Raw genomic sequence first — 24658 nt, 5'->3', positions numbered from 1 at the left:
CTCATCTCCTTGACTTGACATTATCTATAACTGTTTTAATACATACTTATTTTGTTATTTCATTTTTTCTACAGAATTAACCTTTTACTAATATACTTCTTTAAAGTATTTGCCCCCTAGCTGTTTCAATTAACCTCAGGAGCTGCTCTTAAAAATAATAGGTCTAATTATCACAGTAAAATAGAGTTTCTATCAAGGTTAGAACCAGTTAGACATAAGAAACTGAAAGTATTCATAAAGATAGGAAAACGTTGTAATAACCTATAACTACTTGTTGAATAAAAAAAAAACATTCAGCAGTGTTTTCACTGCTGAAAACACTGCTGAATGTAGAATCAAAGCAATGCAATGATGGAGGTAACACATTCACATAATCAGAGAGTACGAGAAGAGAAATGAAGCTCTAAGAAGTCAGAAGCAGGGGAAAATTTACATAGATATTTAAAAGTTAGGTTTAGGATTTTAAAATGGATTCTAAGATGTGCAAAAACACTAATAGGTGTGATGCAGTACTACAGTACTGTAGTCTAGGATGTAGAGTAGTCTTTGTGCAATCTGAAAGTGATGGGTTCAATTCTAGCTTCATCCTTCCATATGTTGTGTGGCCCTAGGCAAGACACTTGACCCCAAATTACCTCTTGATCTGAGTGTTAGTGTATAAATGTGTGCAATTTGGTGAATAGGGCTTTAGCAGAGTGCATTGAGAAGTCAGTATGATTAGAAAACTATTCAGCCAGTTTAAAATGTAAACTCTGTAGTCACATTGCCTTTGTTTTTAACTGTTGGTGAACTAATCCACAAATGATAACCATTTAACAATCGAATGCAACAGGAAATCAGAGCTTTTACAAATATTAATTCAGATATACATCTTTATGTTTGTGACTATTTACATTGTACGTAGGTTCTCACTGAAAGCATCAAAACTGTGAATGAACACACAGAACTATGTAGCAAACAAAAAATTGTATTAGTTTTATATTTTACATTCCTTAAAGTAGCCACTCTTTGCTGTGATGACAGAAATATTAACCTCTGGCCACCTCATAATGAACCTCTGGGAAGTTCTTTCAAGACTCTTTAGAAAACCATTTCAGGTGACCACCTCCTGAAGCTCATGGAGAGAATAACAAGAGAGCAAAGCAGTCATCAGAGCAAAGGGTGGCTATTTTGAAAAATCTTAAATATGAAAATGTTTAGAGCTATTTCACACTTTTTGTTTACTATATAATTCCATGTGTGTTCATTCTATCTACATTGTAAATAGTAAAATATAATGAAAATAAGGAGACCCATTAAGTAAGAAAGTGTATCTAAAACGTTTGACCAGTAGTGTAGCTGTTATTTATTCTAAATGATTCGAATCACAATTTTATTTTGCTGTAAATATTGTATTGTTATTACAGTTTAATGTTTAAATCTTCCAGAAAGTAGAAAAAAATACTTGTTATTTTTAGCGTTTAAACAGAAATTGGAATTGAGCTCTTATCGACAGGTCAGAGCTTTACAAAACTGGTGATCAGACTTTGTCCTCAAAATCTCTGACTTGTGTGTTTCCTCTTACTAGTAATGCTTGTGTTCTTTGGTACTAAACTGATAGGGTCACAGTTATCTTTCTCTGTTATTTTGGGGGTCAGAAGCTGAAAGATTGGGACCTGCTGGGATGGAGAGCCAATGATGTCTAAGACATCTGAGCACATCTGTGATTTCTTCTTCACCCTCTTAAATGAAAAGATCTGAGAACAGTTTAAAGACGAGAACAGTGGAATTTTTTTAACCTACGAGCTGTTCACATCTGTGTCATGACTGGAAAGGAATTGCCAGAGAAAGTGGAAAAATTTTAGGTTTTTTAGCAGCAGAGGAAGGGTACTTGATGATAAGTGAACTGCCAAAAATCAAACTCCAATCAGCACAATTGGTGATGTAATCAGGATGTATTCTGCAAGTAATCCTAAAATTAACGAGGGCTTCAGCAGCCCTACTCTGACCTATTTCTCAGTATAATTGCCCTTGCCTTGTTATATCAGTTACCAGTGGCAATAAGGAGAAAAATGAGGTACATATGCACAGTGTGGTGCCTTGCAAAAGCATTCATATTTCTGTACACAAAGTAGTACATAACAGTAAAATGAAAGTAAAATGAAACATGGTCTATGAAGTTGTTTTTTTTATGGTGAGTTTTTATATTGAACTCTTTAGACTCAATACTACTAGAACCACCTTTTGCTGCAATTACAACTGGGATAATTTTAGAGTATGTGTCGGCCAGCTTTAGACATCCCAGTCTCAGTCAGACTGAATAAAGAGCATCTGTGAACATTAATTTCCAATTATTATGACACACTCTCTTCTTACACAGCGGCTGGGGAGACGCATGGTTTGGTGGTAGCGCCATACACAGAGGCCATTCAGAGGTTCGACTTCCAACCTCAGGACCTTCTCTGTGTATCATCACGCTTCTTGCTCTACACATTTCTCATCCGATTACTATGCAACAAAACATCTTAAATAAATTAATTTAACACCACTGGACTCTGATTACTCATTAGGTGACCTCTGAAAAAATTTGTTTGCAGTGGGTTGTATCTTGGTTGGTCTGGTGACGAGTTCATGGTGTACCCCAATGGATGGATGGATGGATGGATGGATGGATGGATGGATGAATGGATGAATGGATGGATGGATGGGTTGAAGTGTAATCCAAGTCTGTGGGTGTTTTAAAGAAACAAGTGTCCGAAATTGCCTTTAATATCAATCATTTCTGCAAAACTACTAAATGAACTACAACATACTGATTTAAAACAATAATTTGCGTTTAGTTTAAGTACAATACATTAAACTTGAACAACAGAATTTCAAAGTTTACTTATACTCATTACTTTAAGGTTACAAAAAATTAGAAAATTACTGTAGGAATCGACTCCCTTCTGCGTCTGCTATTGTGTGAGAGTTTAGTGGCAGTGCAGACAGGTTGAATGGAGGACATCTGACTATTTAATGGAATCCATGTGCCTAGCCTCTCATCCCACCACCCGCAAGGTTTAATTTATGGCTGCCATTACATCTGTTTCTGATCAGCACGCTTGTTAGATCTGCGGCAGCTGTTTTGGCACGTTGTCGGATTGGATAAACAGACGCTTCACATGACTGGTCTGGACAGCGGGGCTCCCCTACATGACAATCATCTATGTTCCTTTCTGTTGGACATTGCACATCTCTGCTACAGAACAGAGAGCAAAGGAAAATAAAGAGATAAGACCCAAAGCCAGGCTTCCAGGCTTAAACCGTGGCTGTGAATCCTCTATGTTACACAATGTGAAAATAGCGTATAAAAAAAACTGCTGGCAGGAAAATGTGGTACAGTTATCAGTTTGATTACTTTGAAATTCAAAAGACACAATGTTTCATTGTAAAAAAAAAAAACTGAATAGACTGATTATTGTTTTTATCAAAGGCTACGAATCTCTAATTTCCGAAACTTTAATGCCGTCTTCCAGTGTGTTACTGACAACTTCCAGTTTTAATAATGCAGCAGTGGCTTTGATATTGAAGTGATATTCAAACAGAGGATCTGTTTCAATGAAAAAGCCCTGCTTTTCCTGTGGACCACCCAATGATAACAAGCAAAAACCTGGACGTCATGATTGGGCCTGGAGGGAGATTAAAAAATGCACGAATGTTTTCTGAATAGAAAAGAAAAATGGTTCGAAATGAGATGTCCTGTCAAAACAGAATTGTAATCATTATAATTACCTTGCATTTTGCTCAGGCAATTACCTTTAAATGACATGAAAGAGAAACTTTGAGAACACCATTGAACCTAAAAATCAGATTTTTGTTTTTATTTCCAGCTTGAATGAGTCAGCATTAGGGTTATGTACAGTGGAGTTCTGTACAGGGTGTTAAGGGGGCGTAAACCCAGTGTTATACATTGGCCTCTACATTGACAGACTTGTATGCATAGGTTTTTTTAGAAATATATATATATTTACATTTTGAATTCACCCGTGTCATTTATTTGTCCCTAATTACTCACAGCTTTTGATGGATTGTGACCACTCAGTCACAACTCTGCACCAGTTACACTTATCAATAACAATAAATCTAAACGAATGTTATCAGCCAGCACCATGAATAGCCTTTACTGTCAGGTGTCAAGCTCACCTTCCTATCAGGGCTCATGTTAATAGCCCAAGATCTCATGCCAGGTCTCGTTACACTCCTGGTGGCCACACATTTAAAACCTGTTTAGAGGGCCCCTGGGGAATGTATGTGTGCTCTGTTAGTTTGGCTCACCTCTGACAAAGGCATAAATGCTGACAGCGGTGATGCCATCAATGATGGCATTAATGTCCTTATAATAGCAGCGATAGTAGCCTGTGTCTTTGCCCTGCGCTCCATGCAGGAATAGCCTCTTGCAGTACTGCTGCCCCTTCTGCCCGGGACATTCACTGATAAAGACTGTTCTCTGACCAGGGGTCCCGGTGGACTGAAGCTCGTCCTGACGGTCTGTGAGCTCCTGTCCAACCAGCATTTTATCCGGCCAAGACCAGGCCAGAGTGCGCTGTCCCCTGAGAAAAAGAACAATTAAAACACATGTAAGCATTAACTTTTAGAAAGTAATATATTTATAAACAGAGCAAATGAGATCCAGAAAATGCTCATATTCATCTACCCACCCCAGTTTGCTTTGCCCTCTGTCACATAAATTCAGTTATCTTAAACTGGAGGCATTATGAGCCAGGCTGCATGTGATCATAATGGCTGCCTGAAAACTGATAGCTCGGCTTTAATCACCTGCCCACATCAAACGCAAATGGCCAAAATCTGCAGGCAGGGCCAAATTGTTATGACTGGATAAAACATGAAAATGATAGCGCTTTGCGAAAATACCCTGAGGGTAATTTTCTAGACCCGTGTGAATGACGCCTATATATCTAAAGCCAAGAAAACCACACATTGTCAAAATTGAAACCGATACCCTGTCTCTCTCAGTGGTACTGCCATTAAAGGTTTACATGCAAACAAGTATTTAAGACCTACTTTGGAGAGGGTCCAAACATATCACCAGCTTTCCAAAGACAGCATCTCTTTTTTCTTAATTCAAACAAAATAGTCAATGGAGTGACAGCTTGGCTGCAGACAGCAAATCTGAGATTTCATGACGATAAATGATTGTTACTACAAGCAAATTGACATTAGGCAATTTAAATCCATGCATCAGAGCAAAATAATCAGTTTCACAAAAAAATAATATATATTCATGAAACAAGAACTTGAATTACACTGACACAGCAGCTGCGATAATCACTACCTAATGGAGATGTTTTCAACAAACATTTAGTATCTATTTTAGTAAAAATACTTCCTCTTACATGAATACCAATATCAAATGATGATTAAACTAGAAATCTGTTAACTTGTGTAGGATAACATACATGCTCACTAATATTTGGTTAAAGGGACGCTTGGCAAGTTTTAGAGAAACAAACTTTTTGTGGCCATCAAAGAGAACCTGGCAAAATGTGGTCTGGATATTTGACTGCCGTATTTATCTGAAAAGATAGAGCTTAAATGAAGTAATTGTTTTCCTAGCACAGTCCATTAACCCAACCCAACAGGGTTGGGTTAAAGCTATTCCAAAAAAATCACTGTCAGGTTGGACCAGTTGCATCAAAGCTTCACTTATCTGATCCAAACTGACATCTCTGATTATATTAAATTCATTATGATGTTCAAGAACGAGGGCTGCACAGTGTTGCAGATAGTAGGACTGTTGGCTTGCAGTCATACCCATAGAGGCTCTTAGGTTTAAATCCTGGCCTGGGGTCTTTCTGCATGACGTTTGCATGTTCTCCCCATTTGTGGGTTCTCTTCTGGTACTCTGGCTACACCCCACAGTCCAAAAACATGACTGTTAGGTTAATTGGTAACTCAACAAATTTCCCTTAAGTAGGAGTATGTTTGTGTTTGCATGGTTGTTTGTCCTGTGATGGACTTGCGATCTGTCTAATGTGTATAACACCTCTCACCCAATGACCGCTGAACAACACCAGGACCCAGTATAGACAAGTGGGTATAGATGATGGATAAATGTTCAAGAAAAACCCTGGAACCACCAAGGCTCTTGCCTATGAAGATGCTAAAACACCAGTATCACTGTCAACTGTGAAGCCAATTTAACATCCACGTGCACTGACAATACATTGGCCAGGAAAATAAGCATCTCCTCCAAAATAAACACTTTCAAGCTTAATAGTAATGTGCAGATACTCACATGTCATTTGCATGATACGAAATGTCTTCAGGGGAAAACTCTTATAGAAGAATATTTGGAGGAGTCAAGTGAGGCTTTCAAACCTAAGAACACTGTTCCAGTTGTCAAGCACAGACTAGTTAAAGCAGGCTAACCTTAAGCTTCTGCAAAGGCTCTTACCTAAACTCCAACAGAAAATAAAAATGTATGGTTCATGCTCAAAAGCCTAGTTTTTATCTGGTAAGCTAAACAATTTAAATTAATTCCACAATTTCTTCAAGACAGGTTAAATATCCAGCCAGAATTACCCCTGCTAATGGACATTTAACCAAATATTAGTTTAGTGTACATCTGGGCCTGTATGTATAATTTTGGCCCGGTTTATGATTAGAGAAAATCCACTGTAAATTTAATCTTGTGCACTAAATTCTTTTGGTTTTTTTTTTTCAATTAAATTAAGTGGATTTTTATTTTTATTACTTTATTTTGTATAATATCATGCTTGTGGGTTACAGCTACTGATCTATATTAAAACAAAAACATACCTGCATGTAATAGAAAGTGTTTCGTTGATGGAAATTACTCGATCACCTTCGGAGCTCTCAAGGGTGGGCGGAGTCATAGATAAGCCAATCACCAGACCTGTGGGATCAAACAGAACAGCTGTGTTAGATTCATGTTACATTGGTCAGTCAGGACTGAGGGGTTTTGACAGAAAACTGCTGCTGGTAGGTCATCAAGTCTCCGAAACACATTGGGAATCTGAAATCTGACACGCTGTTCTCATCATTTACCAGCAGCAAGGCAATTTGCGGCAAGTCCTTCAGTCCCTCATGCTGAATAACCCCCAGACAGAGAAATCACAACCCAGTATCTCATGATGAAGCAATGCTGCTCTCAGCTCTGTGGCCTCCGCCTCTAAAAGAGCCGCAAAGACTCTTTGGCCTTGATTCATCACTAATACATCCACTTCTCTGGCTTGTGCTTGGTTAATGTGGGCTTTCCAGAATGTCATTACCATCCCAGAGCCCCTGCAGGGCTGTATTAGCATTTCGTCAGACTATGCACATCTAGTCTATCATGTATAAATGTGTCACCATGACTTATGCCCCACCTGGAAATCATTAGAGATGAAAACCAACACAGAGCAATAACAGAGATTGAGAGGTCATATGATTCTGAGAGAGAGATTTTCTGTACCGTAATTGATGACGTTTCCCCTACATAAGAATCTGTGTTTATCTGAAAATGGTTGAGATACATGTGCAGAAACTGATGTACTGTGCATTTGCACTTTCCCAGCTTTATCAAACTTTCAAAGGACAGTTAAAGCAGAATCCTAATGATCTAAAAGCCCTCTTTTAATGAATCTCACACACTAGCTCAATATGCAGGGTAGGTCAAAGAGCAGAATTAGCACATTTTTACATAACTAACTCATTTATCTTTAAATGTTTGCAACACAGACAACTGACGAGGCACCGGCAGTAGAAAGGGGTACGGATGGTTGCTCAACACTCTGTAATGACAGGCTGCCAATCAAAACCTGGATTGCTGCTTATCTTGTACACAAACCCAAATCCTCCAACACATCCTGCTGGTTGGGGAGCACAATGGAGCAAAGTTATTCTTGTATAAATATTTTCCTGAACATGTTTACAGTGACAGCTGATCCCAGTGGAAGAAGACTGATCAGCCTGGGGTCCTTCCAAGTCAACAAAAGCTCAAAAATACCCCTTTGCTTGCAGAGGTCACCACCGAATAGAGTACAAAGTCTCCATCAACATTGATTTTAGGCACACATTTTGAGAAATGAGTCTCAACTGAGAATGAAATACGTTGTAAAACTAAAGGTTGTCAATGCTCAATACCATGTATTACTGAAGATCAAACAGGCCAAGCTAAATTTAATGATAGACAATAACCACCAATAACATATAAAAAACAATGTCCTGAGCTGGCCTCAAACTATCGTAAATATACTCTTTTTCATCTTTACTGTAGTCTTTATTATATAGAGAACCAAGTACACAGGTGTTTGACTCATAGTTACAGTCTGATAAAAAAGTTTTTGGCCCCTTACAGATCTCTATTGTTTTTGCTTTTAGCTTTTAGTCACACTTAAATATTTCAGATTATCTAAAGAAACTAACTTGAATTTTACAAAAAGATAACTTGAATAAATACAAAATGCAGTTTTCATATTATGATTTCATTTATTAAGATAAAAAAGCTATCCAAGCCAACCTGGACCGATGCGAAAACGTGATCGACGTCCTTGTTACATTATTAATGACCTGATGAACCGAAAGTCTTAGGTTCATGACAACATGAAGAAGGGTAAAAGATCGGAAAAAGCAACACATCAAGTCCTGATCTAGAGAAATCCAAGAACAGATGAGCCACAAAGTCATTGGCATCTATCATTCTTGTAAAGGTTTAAAAGTAATTTCTAGGCTTTTCGGATTTTGTTAAAACACAAACAGAGAATATCCAAAAACAGAGAAAACACTGAACACAGGAGAGGCCAGTCTGACAGAGTTACTCTAAAGCACAAGGACAGCTCGGCATATAAAGCACCACAGGCCTCTCCTGCCTCAGTTAAGGTCAGTCCTCATCATTCAACAATATGAAAGACTGGGCCAAATGGCATTAATGGGAGAGATTCAAGATTCAAGTCAAAGAACTTCATACTGACAGTCAAACGTGGAGGTGGTGGTTTCGTGGTCTCGGGCTGTGTTGCTACTTTTTTATCTGGATGACTTTCCATAATGAACCGTAAAATCTGCTCACTGTAGAAAATCCTAAAGGAAAACCTTAACCACAAGCACTCTTGGATTATTCAGCAGGACAATGGCTCAAAACACAAAATAAAGGTTTTCAAGTGGTCTAGTCAAAGTTCGGATTTCATTCTGATTGAGATGCTGTGGGATGACCTTAAACAGACCATTCAAGCTCACTGGAGAGAAAACTCTCCAGTGTTGTGAATTAAAACAATTCAGGAAAGAAAAGTAGGCCAAGATTCCTCCACAGAGATGTGAGACTCGCTGCCAGTTACTGTAAACACTTAATGGCAGTTGTTGCCACCAAGGAGAACAAGACAACTTTACACATAGTGGAAGGTTGGTTTTGACTTTTTTTTTTACATTAATAAATTAACTCATTATTTGAAAACTAAATTTTTGTTAAGATTTGTTTAATGATCTGAAACATTTAGGTGTGACAAAAGAGCCAAAAATGAAGGAATCAAATAATGTTTTACAGAACTGGTAAATGAGTTTAATTTGTCTGTTAGATGCTTTTGTAGCTGTGCCAAGTTAGGCTAGCTAGCTGCTCGGTGTTGTCTGTACCTCGACCCGTCATAATAGATTCTACTAAAATAGATTAACTCAAGAGAGTTGGTGCTTCTGGTTGCAGCATTATCTTTTTATTACATATGAGTGATTAAAATAGTTATTTTCCTTGTCCAGAAAGAAACTGGAATCCTTTTTTCATACTATTAAAACATATCAAACATCATGAGTTGAGTATCAACAGTAAAACTATCAAGAAGTATATATTCAAATAAAGTAAAAGTGACTTTACAATCTGAGTGCTGGTGCACACCAAAGAAGGGACACTTGATGAGCAAATATTGCTCACTAAAGTAAACTTGTTCAAGGTTAAAGTAGGAAGTGTTGCCAAAGGATCCATTATTCCCAGCTTGGTGCCCAGCAGGGTATTCCTTCCCCCATACCCTGAGAGAACCTTAACTCAGGTTCAAAGAAGAATTAGAGTTTCCCCAACACATTGTTTTAGCACTGATGTGAACCTGCTACCACCCTGTGTGCCATCTCCACCCTCCTCCAACACAACACAGTTCTGTTCTCTCTTCCTCACCCCTCAGAAACCTATCAAGCTAAAAAGTGGGTTGTTTTAAAGACCCGTACACACAGGACCAACATGAGACGCACATAGAGCTACAGAAAAGCAAAAACTGAAAAAGGAGACTGTCTGGACTTCTTTTCGCTATTTTCAGAAGAGCAAATGTCCTTCAACAGACCAATGAGCTCTAGACCTCCCACACCTTCACTTCAACAGATTTTCCTTTGAACACAAAGTACAACAAACTTTGATTGAGCGATAGTCTCAGTCTGCAGGAAAGTAACTTACAGCAGGCTGATCAATAAAAACCTAGAAGCACAGTTAGAGAAGAAATTGTCTGGTTACCCGTGGAGAATGCAGTGGGCCACCGAGCCAAAATGAAAAAAAAATTATATAAAAGAGGTCACAAAACACACTTTACTCCTGCTTCAGGGAAAGACTTATTACTTTATTCGGCAGGTTCTTTTACCTTCATGGTGAATTTCAAGCTTACCAGCCTTTTTTTGTGGTTCTCTAGAAGTAACATTTACTGATTTTATTGAATCTTATAGATCTCATAATAACCCATTCTCTCTCCTAACACAGTATATGTGGTGCTCAGGCTGTTGCTACTATAATTTTCCACAATCAAAGAATAAACAGATACATCTAAACAAGAGACCATTAACATTGGAAATGAGCCATTAAACCCAGCCAAATGCTCTCTGCAGGTGATTGCAGTTTACTGGTTTGAGATGAAACATCATGATAATGACGAATTCAAGAAGAAACCTGTTGCATAAGAAAAACTGACACAAAAACCGTGTTTGCTTGAACCTCAGATGTTTTTGTCTAAAGGAACAGTATTTTTTTTAATAATATACCAACACTGTAATAGAACAGAAATTTAAAACTTAGACTGCATAGTGAGTTAAACTAGACAAGGAACAAATGTGCATAGCTGGGAATTGCTGCAAAATGCGTACCCACAGTGTTTAAAACACATCAGACTGGGCATCAGGGTCTAAGAAGCTGAAAGTGAAGGTGTGCTGATTATAAGCAGTCTGCAATTTTAAAGCCAAGGCAAACACGCTGTTTTAGTGATAAAAGCTTTAAAAGACAGATGATCTTTCCAACCTGCTTCTGGTTTATAAAAGGCAGGTGAAAATGTCAGTGCATGCAGCTGCTGAAGAGCTATAGTCTTGTCTAGTAAAGATTAGGCTGCAGCTCCAAAAGCATTAAGTTGTGGTGTCAGGAAAGAGGCCAGAACTTAAAACTGTTACTGGATCCACATTAATAAACCCAAAATCCAATTTTTCCTTATCATGTACTATTAAACTGGTACTAACATATAATAAATTGCTCATAAACCTAACTGCTCGATTTATATGGAGCCAATTAGCATTAAGTCTTTGTTGCTGTGAAGAGTAACCAGGAGAAATGCAATTATGTAAAAATTTAAGGATTAACTCAATTACAAAAGTGTGTCTTAGACTGTTTTAGACTGCCACAGTGACCTGCTAGCTATTTGCATTGATATCATGGTTAGTTCAGGGGAACGTGTTATGGCGGACAGGGCATTGCTATCACAAAAGGAAGTGGACCTTAAAATCATTATTATAACCATGGTTACCTCATAGGAAACAAAAGCGGCACTTTGCAGTAAATTACATTTGCATTAGAATACCTAGATTTTATGTCAAAATTGTATCAAATCATCCAAAACTTTACAGAGAGGCAGAGAGGGTGCCAAAGAAAGTCCAGGAAGACTGTCTCTGTAGGTGGATTATGTGCAGAGATACCACCAGGGCAGAGCTTGCTCAGGAACATCATCAGGCATTCGTATATTTCCACGCACAGTAAGGTTAAGACTTTTGGACCCTGGTCAAATGTCAAGAAACGCAGCAAAGATGGCACTATTCTCAGGAAAAGACAGGATATTGTTTTGCAAGAAATATAAGGATTGGATTGCAGAGGAGTGAGGAACAGTTAGTCCTTCAGAAAAAGCACCCTTCAGACTATTTTGGAATGCTGATAGTAAAGCACCTTAGACCAGGTCTCTGGTTAAAGTGAGTGCCTCAAATAAAGAATAAAATCCCTTATAACATTCTTAGATGTGGTTTAGGGATGAAGAGCATCAAAACATTAAAATTTGGGGCCCATGGCCAGGATATACTCCAGACCTCAATCTTATTGAGAACCTATTGAAACTTCGCATAAATTGCATATATTTCTCCATAAAAGCCTTTGAAGCTTATGATAAATTTATCTTTGAACTTTAGTATTACAGAATAATCTGACAAAAATGTTTTACAACCAAGAAGCTGTAAAGTTTGTGAAACTTTCTGTCAAACTCTCAACTATTGATTGTGACTGAAGGGAACAAACGTTTTCCTTTAATTCCTCTCTAAAGCCCACCTTGATGATGCTAAAAACACTAAACGTGCTCAGATCCGCAAAGGTCTATTATAATGTCTTGTGACATTTTCATTGGGTTTTGCATCAAACACTATTAGATAAAGTTAGAATAGTTTTAATTATATTTAATAACCTGCACACCATGAATTTAGATTTATAGCCGAAGGAGGAATGATCTAAAGAAATAAATGATGTGCAGTGATATAATTTTTGCCTTCAGGATGTGCAGAGTGAGCAATAAACTGAAAGCAAAATACCTATTGTAGCTGGCTCTCAGAGATGGATACCTCAGTCACAATCTGTTGAGAGATTGTGCACTAACAGACAGGATGCAAATTGTAAATCTTTTCATATGTCAGGACTGGGTAGCAAGCCCTGAGAGATCAACTGTCAAGACGTTAGTGGTGCATTTAGAGGGAGGAGGAAGATGTGTCTATCATGGGACAGCAGCAGTGGAGTGCTAAGGCGGCATTACACCTACACGGAGTGGAGCTAAAACCTTGGAGAAGTGCAGAAAAACCTTCCACAGATCATTCAAACTAGTCAGTCAGTCATTTTCTACCGCTTATTCCATAGTGGGTCGCGGGGAAGCTGGTGCCTATCTCCAGCAGTCTATGGGTGAGAGGCGGAGTACACCCTAGACAGGTCACCAGTCCATCACAGGGCAACACACAAACAACCACACACACACTCATTCATACACCTAAGGGCAATTTAGCGTGACCAATTAACCTAACAGGCATGTCTTTGGACTGTGGGAGGAAGCCAGAATACCTGGTGAGAACCCACGCATGCACGGGGAGAACATGCAAACTCCATGCAGAAAGACCCCTGGCCGGGAATCGAACCCAGGACCTCCTTGCTGCAAGGCAACAGTGCTACCAAGTGCACCACCGTACAGCCCATTCAAACTAGTAACCTTCTAATTTTTTCGGCCCTGATCTCTTAGCACTCCTGAAGTGGTCTGCTAAGGTGTGCCACGGCACTAGTCAAGGCTTCGGGTCGCTAGTATCACTTGTCATCTAAAGTGTCTCTCCTAAGTGTTGGAAAAAAGCTCCATAAAGTCATAACTTCCTAAGTGCTGTGATGAAAGCCAGCCTCGTTTTTATTGTTTGGACACATCAGATTGATGAAAGGAAAGAAGAATGTTTTTCTTCTCCTTACAGGTGACTTCAGCATGGTAACTAAAGAACTTAGAGAGCAATCTCCTCTTGCTGCTTCAGGGACAGATGTCTATATGTGCTGCACAACGTATACATTACATTTCCATTGCGAGACACCAGACACCGCTGCCTGTCTGACTGTCAGCTCTGTAAATGGTTTGAGAAAACAATAATGACGATCCCTTTAGTAATTGTTGGCATTCTGTCAAACTCACTAAAATATACAGTTTAACGTACAGATATGGGGAAAGAATGTTAAGGAAAACCAAACACACACAAGCAGTCTTTCACTAGTGATAACATATCTTGTAATGACAATAAACACATTTCTCTGGCATGGCAGATGGTTAGGACTGCTATCACTCAGTTAGCTAGTTTATATGCACATGAATTAAACTGTAGACCACATAGAGGTGCATAGGCCCCATTTATTGTGGAGTGTTTGTATCTGAAAATCAGTTTCAGGTGGAGGACAATCGGAACCGAACAGTTCAAAGAAGAAGCACAGAGGCTCTGACTTGTAGCAAATTGAAACATTTTGAGGGAGAATGCTTTTAGGATCCGCCTGAAAATAACAGGAAACAAAAAGAAAAACTGTTTAAATCATGAGCCCCTGCATCGTCACCTGCGAACTTAGAAAAGGTGAAGAATCATTTTTATTCAAACCTTTCCAGATATTTTCAGCTGTTTTAGTTGAGAAGTTGTAGTAATTTATGTCTAATAGTTTTTTTGTTTTTTTAACTAATATACTATGAGCAACTTGAATTTAATTTGCGTCTTCTTCAGGTTTTTAACTGTGTCGTCTAAAGGGAGCACATCCTAATTTCCGATCCATCTCTGTGGTTTTTTCTCATTGTAATTACAATGCCCCAGTACTTTAATTATTCTTATTAGTACTTGTTACCCTTGGTAATAATACGTAAGGAGCTTTAAGATAAATGTATCTGAAATCTAACATTGAATTTTTTTGAAAATACAGCCTTTTATTTGAGTAAATGTATTCAGTGGGGGTGGGGGAGAGATCCCCTCTGAATTACAAAATGTTTTTATATGGGTACCACAATTACAGGCACCCATAACAATCCCTATAAATAAAATGTATGTGAAGGACACATACATTTCATTTACTTCTTTACTAAGAAGTATACTTATACTTTACTTCTTAATTTTATCTGCATGTCTAGAAACGTTTAATTAGTACTCCAAGAGCTTCTGTTTCCACTGGATCTAAATATAATGAGACACAGGTGGACACTGAGAGGCTGGCCACTAGGCTTGGTAAGAGTCTATGTTTATCTTTCCAGCATGCACAGTAAAGGGTTGGTAAGGTAACAGGAAATCTGGTTCTCAGTATAGGAGAACTGCAGCAAAGGGTGGGAAAAAAAAAAACACTATTCTGTTTTATATCACATATGTAAATGTTTGGACATTGCTAAAAACCTCTGGGGTTTTAACTGCAGTTCTGTGTTTTGGTCAGACAAGAAACGTCCCAGAGAGCTGCTGTCTTGCAACTTTTAGATGCATCCACTCTCCAGCACACCTGGATCAAATGAATGGCTCATTACCCTTCCTCCTCCAAACCTCATGAATACATATGTACACACTGATTTTCAAGGTTTTATTTACAAAAATATTTCAAACATTGTATCCTTGTTTTTCTGTTGGTGTCTCCCTTCAAGATTTATGAAGCTGCTTTATCTCTGTATCTCAAATCAATGGTGATTGGCTTGTTGAAAACCATCTGACAAATGCAAACACATGGCTGTGGACCAAAAACCTTTCTGAGCTTGGTTTCTCTCATTTCCCATGCATTCCAGCTGTTGGTGCAGAGATAAGCCCCAGCTTTGAGAGATTAGCCCTAACTACAAACAAGTAGCACATTTTAACCTACAAAGATCACACAATGTAACTCCATGCTGATTTTTCATTTTTAAGGTTCTTGAAGGAGAAATGCTGCAATAACAGTCCTGGTATCAAAATGTGAAGTGTCATTTCTTTGTGTTTCAAGAGCTTTAAATGACAATGACTTCTATGACTTCATATAACCACTCTGCTAGAATGTGACACTGATCAGCAGGGAATGTCAAAGGTGATAAAATTCTGATAATTCATTGGCGTCTTCATTGGCAACGTTTCTCACATTCGAATGACAGTTCACTGAACGCATCTTTGTGATAAAAAAAAAAAAAAAAAACTGATGCTGCCCCAGTGAAATGTGATCTCTCATAGTTGTAAAAAGCTTATTTTACCGTGGGGAATGATGTGTGTAGCCTGCACAACGTCCAGCTGGCTGTGCCCAGCAAACATGAAGAAATGAAAAACATTAGCCCGAAGCATCGCTAAGGAAAGAGGAGATGAAGTGCTCCTTGATAGGAAAAATGTTACTCAGATAAGGGCGAGGCAGTGCAAAGAGTTTGTTGGGTAGTGTTTTCAAACATGCAGAGGGCATATCAGGGATCGTACAGAGATGCTTGCATTAGACACACTTTGCTGGGCTGCATGCCTCTGTGCTGATGGAAGGGCCAAATGTGAGCTGAGAGCCAGAAGCCTGTATTACAAGGACAATTGTGCCTGTCTGTCCAGCATGTGCATCAGGTGGCACTTTGATGTGTCAGCCTCCCATACCTGGCTGACACAGAGGAAAAATATGTGACCAGTATAAAGCGCACTTCAGGGAAACATCTTTAGCCGCTCTATAACTTCTGCTTAATAGGTCAGAATACCAAGAAGTATGAAAAAAGTAGTAATATTCAAGTGTGTGCAAGGAGGAATGATTGTGAAAAGTGTAAACATGTCATATATCAGCTGTAAAGATGCAGAATGGTGTCGGTTTCCCATCATCCTCCTGGTTCAGATAACAACCACAGAATCATTAACATTCTAGGGTGCATACCAGTGTCCCCAGTAAAATCCAGTTTCTACTGCATGACATTCTATCTGCCTCTGTCTTCCCTTCTCCTGCCTGCTTCGTGCTGTCTCCTATCAAATATACAAATTCCTCAAAAGTCATGAAAGTGAAGACTGCCCAGTCTACTCTCTCAACAGCCTCTAAAATAGTGTCAGGAATCCCTAAATCCTAGTTTTAATCCCTTGTTCCCACTGCTGCATCCACAGCTGCTGCAAAGCGTGCACCACATCACGAGGCTCGCAAAGTTCCAACTAAAAGTAGCTCTGCAGAAGTACAAAAGGTTTAATCACGGGCAAGTAAATGTTTGGTCGAAACATCATACTGACATTTGTTGAGAAGTTTAACCAAATCTTTAAATTTCGTATGTTTTTCCTTTTGTAGTACATTAAAAGGTGAAACTCGATTGAGTGAGAATGCATCCTCTGTATATTTATCTAATAGTCTCAAAAATTAACACAAGTATGCTCACTATACAACCAAAACTTTTAGAGAGCAGCAAACTTGTTTAGGGTAGCTCCATCCTCAGTATACAGTGCTCTTTGCCTCTTACAAATTTCTTCCATTTTGCCTTTTAAGTCACAATGAAATGTTCCAGATCAAATTTATTGAGTGAATTAACATTGAGGGAAAAACTATCCAACGCAATCTGACCTTTTGTGAAAATTATGATTGTTCCCCTGGTTAAATCCTGAATTAACTGTGATTGGCCAAATGTTTTGGAAAGCCAAATACATTTTTTACCATCCTGATTACTGCCAGACCTGAAAAAGAAAATAATAATAATAAGCTTAAACAGAGCCTGTCTAAACTACATGAAGTAGGATAAAAGATAGAAAAAGCAACACAATATGCCGCGATCTAAAGAAATTGAAGTACACAAACAGAGAAAACGTGGAACCGTGCTGAAGATTCCAAGCCTACAAAAATTACTCTACGAGCACCTTTACAACTTCTCCAGGAGGACACAAAAGAACCCAAAACAGCATCTGAAGCTCTGCAGACCTCACGTGCCTCAGTGAAGCTCAATGATCAGAATCCCACACTAAGAAAGAAAGTGGGAAAAACATTATCTGTAGGAGAGTTTTAGGGTGAAAACCACTGCTGGCCAAAATGAACTCAAAGGCTTGTCTCACATTTGTCATGAAATAACCTTAAGATCCCTGAGACAATTGGGAAAATATTCTGTGGTCTTATGGGACAGAAGTGGACATTTTTGGGAGGTGTGGATTCTTTTACATCTGGCATAATAAACCAGACACAACATTTCAGACAAAGAACTTCTTACTGGCAGTCGAACATGATGTTAGCAGCATGAGGACCTGGATGATAGCTCTCACCAACATGAATTCTGCTCTCTAGCAAGAAATCCTGCAGGAGAATGTCTGTGCATCAGTTTGTGATCTGAGGTTTAAGAGCACTTAGAGTATGCTGCAGGACAATGATCCCAAGCACACTTGGAAGTCTACCTCTAAATGACTCAAAACAGAGAATAAAATGAAGGTTTTATAGTTGTCTAGTCAAGTCTGAAGTTAAAACCATTCAAATTTATCAATTCAGCAAAAAACCTTTGGATACAAATCCTCAACAGTGATGTGAAAAACTCATTAGTCACCACAAATATTTTATGGCAGTTGTGGTCATCAAGGGTGACAACATCTGTTATCAGCATTAAGGGGCAAATACTTTTTCACTTAAGGTCAGGATGGTACAGTTGGCCTTTTTCCTATAGTAAATGAAACCTTGATTTTTAAACTGCATTTTGTATTTATCTTAATCTGACATTAAAAATTGTTTGATAATCTGAAATGTTTAGGTGTGACAAAAAAGCACCAAACAGAAGACATTTATAAATGACTTACACAGTGGGAGAAAGCAAGAGAGGGTCAAATTGAAGGGAACTAATAAACCAATCAGAGGGAGCAAACAAAATTCATTGTTAGGTGCAGAAAAGGGAAAACAAATATTTAGCACGACTGTTCAGGTTTCCCAAAACACTGATGTCAACATAAAGGGTCCATTAAAAGAAAACATTTATTGCATTCTCATTAAAGATTTAGCATAGGAAGTTTCTAAATGAACTTATTAATTTCCAAAACAACTGGAGTGATGAGGTTAATGGGTGTCACATTTAAAAGAACACACTTTGAACTAGCAGATATGTTAGGATTTTTTCACAAACTGGCACATTTTCCTGAGGCCCTAACTAGAACTGTACAATATTAGGAAAACATGACAATGCAATCCTATTAATCAACATTGTAATGAGATTATCGATTGAACTACTCACTACATTCTTTTCCCCTTTGACCTGGAAGTTCTTGAACTTGTTCAGTTTGGGTGTCTTCAAACTTGGTGTTTTGTTCAGAGGCAACCTTTGTCTCCACCAGCTTTGGGAACCAAGCATTCGTCATCAACAGTGGGCGTTACACAATGTTTTCACTTTATAGGCACTGTTAGGCGGGGCGCTGATGGTGTAGGGGTTAATATACAGAGGCTACAGTCCTCAAAGCAGCCATCCTGGGTTCAAGTCCTGGACCCGGCAACATTTACTGAATGTCTCCCCCTCTCTCTACCTCTCTTTCCTGTCTGCCTATTGTCAAAAAAATAAATAAAACAATAAAGGCCACTAGTGCCGAAAACAATTTCTTATAGGCATTGTTAAATATCATGAGAAGGCGAAGGGCTGCATTTTGGACGTATCCACGTATGCAACCAAGGTAAGATGCTATTATTCCAGAAATGACCGAGGAACAATTCGTGAGGAACGTCCAGGTGTCAAGGGAGTGATTCAGCTGTATTTGTCAGAGTCTTGCTCCCATTCTGCTGAGGAAAAACACAGACTACCGTTTGTGTTTACCTGTGGATGAACAGGTTGCCATCACATTGTGGAAACTGGCAACAAACTGTGAGCACAGGACTGTGAGTTATCTTTTTGGTGCTGGTAAAGCAACTGTCTACAGGACTTTTGTATTGCTGTTATAAACATATGTAAGATCCACATCAGTTGTGGTCATAAATGACATTAAGAGGGACATTGTGGGACACATTACAAACACTATGATGATGCCATACATTTTATTTAACACAGAGCTCACATTACATTTATCAGTCTCTGCTTTGCCTGTTAGTGCACAACAATGAGTTAGCACAAGTTTGAAACAAACTTTATTAAACAAATTATTTTTAACAAAACTGTTTCAAAACTGTTTCAAAAAAGATTAATAAAGTTTTTCTAAGTTTATCAGGCAAATAATTTACAAGCTTTTAATATTTAACACTGGTTCTCTCAGCTACTGTGACTTGTCTGTCTGGCAGTCATCTTTGGGTTTCAGTAAAAATGAGTCCATAGATCAGCAAGTGGTTTTTTCAGCTGTGCGTTTCTTGTGCGACTCACTTCTACAGTGTCGTCTCACATCGTGCTCTCCCCTGTGGGAAATTGAAAAATAACTTTGGCAAACTTAAGAAAAAACTCTCTGAGAATGACCTGACTGTCCTCACCCAGTTATAAACTGTTTCCCAGTCTTCATTATAGTTGCATTTTCTTTTCTTTATACTTTCCATTATATTCTGTGTAGCCTACATCAAAGTCCTTTGCTTGTTCTGTTTTATTTTACTAGCTTCGTGGCAAGCAGGTTGGTCTCAACGTGGTGCATATTTTTATTGACAGTTGATGTGATTGCAGCTCTGCTTTCTTTACATTTCAGAAAAGTGCCTGTCGAATACTTTTTTCACTTACCGGAATTTGACCCAGTGAAATACGGGATATTGTTTCTATTTGAGGGACACCGGGACAGGAGTGACAAATGCACACAAATCAGAACATCTGGTCACCCTATTGATGTCACAAGCATTTTTGCAGCTGAATTGTTAGGCACTTTAATCTTCTCCTTACTTTTAGATGGTGAGGGTTTTGCGGAATCCTTAAAAAGCGTAAAGCGCTGCTGACATATGTGATGCTGACAGCTCTCTAATTAAACAGAGCAGAACAATACCTACAAAACAGGCCACAGAGAGTCAATAATCATACATGGGGAACCCCACTGAGTAATGGCAATGCAGCTTAGTGGTCAATTCACACTGATCTTATAATTTCTTTACATTATTATTATTATTGTTATTATTATTATTGTTATTATTATTATTATTATTAGTAGTAGTAGTAGTAGTAGTAGTAGTAGTATTAGTAGTAGTAGTAGTAGTAGTAGTAGTATTAGTAGTAGTAGTAGTAGTAGTATGCCGAGGATAAATGCTGTTGGATAAATTAGCTTAATCTCATTGTTTTGGTGTTAGTTAATAATACATCTACTGGTTAACAAGAGATGTGCATCTTTTTCTCCAACATGTAAATTAAAGCAAAGCCAATAGTAATAAAGTACATAAGGCTATTTTATAGTTGAATAAATCAGAGATTTCTATAACTTACAGTTAACTGTAAACCAATATGCCTTGAAGAAAAGTTTGATCTACTGATTTCAAAGGTACAGTTAATTCACTATGATGTAAAGTCGGAAGGAGATAAAGATGTGGAGTTGGATTAATTAATAACCTTCAGCAGAAATCTAAATCATTTTCATTTTTCATGCATTTGCATTCAGATCCTTCTTTGCTGAGCTCCTATGTGGGCTCACACTCATTTCGTCGCATTGAGACAGCACTGAAAGGGACCTTTCTAACCTATGGAGAACACCTGCTGATATGATAAATTATGCACACACAAAGCGGAAATAGTCAAACGTCAGTACCAATGAAGCCCTTTAAGCCAGTTAAAAATGTAAAGCTTCTCTGACAGCCACGCAGTTTGAATGCAGACGAGCGCTGCGAGTACAGAAGGTAAAGCGCCCAACAGAGAGCTCCTCTCTGAAATGACACATCTGCATATCTGGCATGAAAAGACAATCAGGGTGCAAATTTCCTGTTTTCTTTATGACAGTGAATTTTCTCTCACACTTTCTTTTTTTTATGGATAGCAAAGAAGATTTGTCACCAGATTTTTTTGTCACTCCTTTGCAGTTGTTGTTTCTGATTAATCATGTGACAAGAAAAGAGGAACCCTGCATAAACACATCAGGCTTTTACAGAAACATAGATGCGACGAGGGAATAAAGTAACAATTTGACACTAAGCAGTTATGAAAAGCATTTGTGCTGTTGCTGTATATCCTCTATGTAAGTACCTATCTATAAAGATGTCCCTGCATCATATTAAAAAAAGTGACAGGTTGCAAGAAACTGTAATACTTGTACTTGATGGATACAGGAAATAGCTACACATTTACTTCAGCAACACAAAGGCTACAAAAAGTTAAGGCTGCAGCTTTTTGAAAAAGCTTTGAGCATCTGCAAAGGACTGGGAAGCAATGCTCTGGACATGAAGTCATCTTGTCTCAGACTCTAAAACACTCCCTTTTTCTCAAAAAGGAATAAAAAAACAGTCCATCTCTTCTGTCATTTGGACACAAGGCCAAGTCAAAGAGAGACGACGGCCTGACTGGCAGCCCAGCTTTGATTTCATTGTTAAATCAGAGGTAAATGACATTCACCACGTCCTTGTCTTTCCACTAGTAGTGCGGGAGACAGGCATCTCCAACATCCTGCAAGAAGAGGGGTATAACAAGGATGCGGCAACAAGCCATCTGGGCCAGCTTCCTATGTTTTAAAACCTCTGTCCCTGACCAAAACTTCCCATATCTTCCTCACAGGCACACCGGACAGCTCAGTCTCTTCCTCTGTGCTGGAACATTTTGGCTTGTCATCATTTTCATAACTGAGAAATTGCTTCCTCTGAACACTCTGGTAAACAATTTATGCTGCCTGTATGGACAATGAGATTTCAGTTGGAAAAAAATTAAGAAACTTTGTTTACAATAAAACTATAGAAAAACACTGCAAATAATTGCACCTTCCAGGCTTGTTGTGTCAGCTTGTTCCTCCCTAAAGCTAATTCTTGCTATTAGGGACTCCTGTTCAACACAAAAAGTTGTGGTACAGTTTATCTTCTATGCAATAAGTGTGTGCTAATGTGATGGGGCTTTAGCTTTCCATAGACTTGCAACCAGCTAAACTTAAATTGTAGCAGGAACATCTAAAATGGATGAATAACTAATGTTAGAGCAATATTCTCAGCAACACCAGTACTGAAGAGATTATGATTTTCTTTAACACATACAAACTCATTTGTGTTAAATCCTCCCCCTATTTCCAAGGCAGAGTCCAACCACCCTACAGAGGAAGCCCACTTTAGAAATAAACCTCACTTATGGTCAAGAGATATGAATCATGACAAAATATAATGAGCATTGGTAAGTGTAGACAGACTAGTAAATCGAAATTCCTCTGTTCTCGGCCAAAATGGTCCGGAGCAGCACCGACATTACTGAGAACCAATCCTAAGACCGTCCATCTACACGTCCATCACTGTTTAATAAGACACCAAGATACCTGCTCCTGTCCCCAAGGAACCAGTCCATTTGTTTTCAGTTGAAAACTCAAACATTGCGGAGCTGACTTTCATGCCCATCGTTTTACAATAGGCCACGAACCACTCCACTGCACACCAAAGGTTGTTTTTTGAAGATGGCAAGAGAACCAAGTCATTTGTCTTCAAAAACAAAAAACGACACCATAAGGTTTCCAAACCAGACTCCCTTCTCTCCACAACTACACCTTAAGGTCCAGAAACACCACAAACAGGATAGGAAAACCAAACTCTCATGACATCCTTGGGAATTCTGCGAGAGTAAAGATATGGTCCACCCTTTGACTGCCAGGATGAAAGCCATAATGCTCCTCCTAAATCTGAGGTTTCCAAATTAGTTGAGGCCTCCTTTTCAACATCCTCGAGTAGGCTTTCCCTGATACTCTAAACAGTGTGATCCCTTCGAAAGTTGGAAAACACTCTCTGGTCTCCTTTCCCAAAGACTGGGACCACAACCCTAGTCTGTCTCTTCACCTGTGTTATTCCAGTCCTCCATGAAACACTGAAGACATGAATCAACCACAAGAGCAATTTTCAGAGCTTTCTTCATCTTGGGCCGAATCTCTGCCACCCCTGGTGCCCTCCCATTGGGTAGCTTTTTAACTACCACCTCAATTTCTGTGTCAGGTAGCTGTTCTGCAGAGCCAACACTAGCTTGTACATAAACAGGCAAAAGTGGAGATTTCAGCTGTTACTTTTACTCTTCTGTTTAAAAAAGATAACTATTTTGTTTGCATCTCAACCTATGAAAAATGGCTTTGGTATTCCCTCCCTTCTAACTCTAATGCCTTAGAGGGTAAATCACTGTGCTACTTAACTCCTGGTGATTCAGGAACTATAAAATAACGCTCTGCTTCTATGCCAGATCTCCTGGTGAGGTAAATCACTGCGGAAGCTTAAGATGCTGAAGAAAACAAGTCAAACTAGGGAGTACAGGGTCAGCTATTATAGTACTGAATGCCTCAAGGGAGGAAAGCTAGCAATTTCCTTAGGCTTTGCCAATAAACCTTTCCCATGCATCTGAACCAACCTCCAAAACCCAGCAACAGGTAGAGATGCACAGAGATAGTTATATACACCAAGCACAGAGAGCTTTCTGAGACAGAGCTGGAATTTAAAAGGGCTTTTGAGGGGGAGTCTAATAATAAATACTCTAAATGATTCCAGCTTCTCAGTGACAAAGTCTCTTTAAACTGTTACATTGACTGTATTATGGCATATGTGTCTCAGGAGTTAGTTTCAGATCAGGAGTAGAGAGATCAGTCCTCCATAAAACCTTCCTCAAGTGTCTAACTACACCAATTGCAATAAATGTATTTTTATTGGCTCATATTGGTGAAAAACTGAATGCAATAAAGAAAAAATCAATTTAAGCAACATATTTGCAGCTTCAAATTACTGTCTATGCAGTCAATCAGCTTGTCTACATCTCCTTAGGGCAAAAGATATAGAATGTATGTAAAATGCATCATCTATCCCCTTAATGGATAAAACACCTTTGAAACATTATGTTTATGCTCTCTGCAATATGAAACACCACCATTTAAAAGGTCTGAAAAAGTCAGAAGAAAAACAATCAGTAGGTTAAACCTCTCC

General features: G+C 38.6%; 1 protein-coding gene across 1 annotated transcript in view; it reads right to left on the bottom strand.

Moving 5' to 3' along the window:
• flt4 (fms related receptor tyrosine kinase 4) overlaps positions 1–24658 on the bottom strand; it is a 64623-nt gene that overhangs the window by 31610 nt on the left and 8355 nt on the right. The window contains exons 2-3 of the mRNA XM_047353251.1: positions 6802–6898; positions 4297–4571 (exon numbers count right to left, since the gene is read on the bottom strand). Of these exons, the coding sequence (XP_047209207.1) occupies positions 4297–4571; positions 6802–6898 (372 nt within the window). The remainder of the gene's footprint in view (positions 1–4296; positions 4572–6801; positions 6899–24658) is intronic.

Source organism: Girardinichthys multiradiatus, chromosome 23 (genome assembly GCF_021462225.1).
Source record: "Girardinichthys multiradiatus isolate DD_20200921_A chromosome 23, DD_fGirMul_XY1, whole genome shotgun sequence".
NCBI classification, from domain to species: domain Eukaryota; kingdom Metazoa; phylum Chordata; class Actinopteri; order Cyprinodontiformes; family Goodeidae; genus Girardinichthys; species Girardinichthys multiradiatus.
Note: the sequence above shows the minus strand (reverse complement) of the source record. Positions and strands in the feature narration are given on the sequence as shown.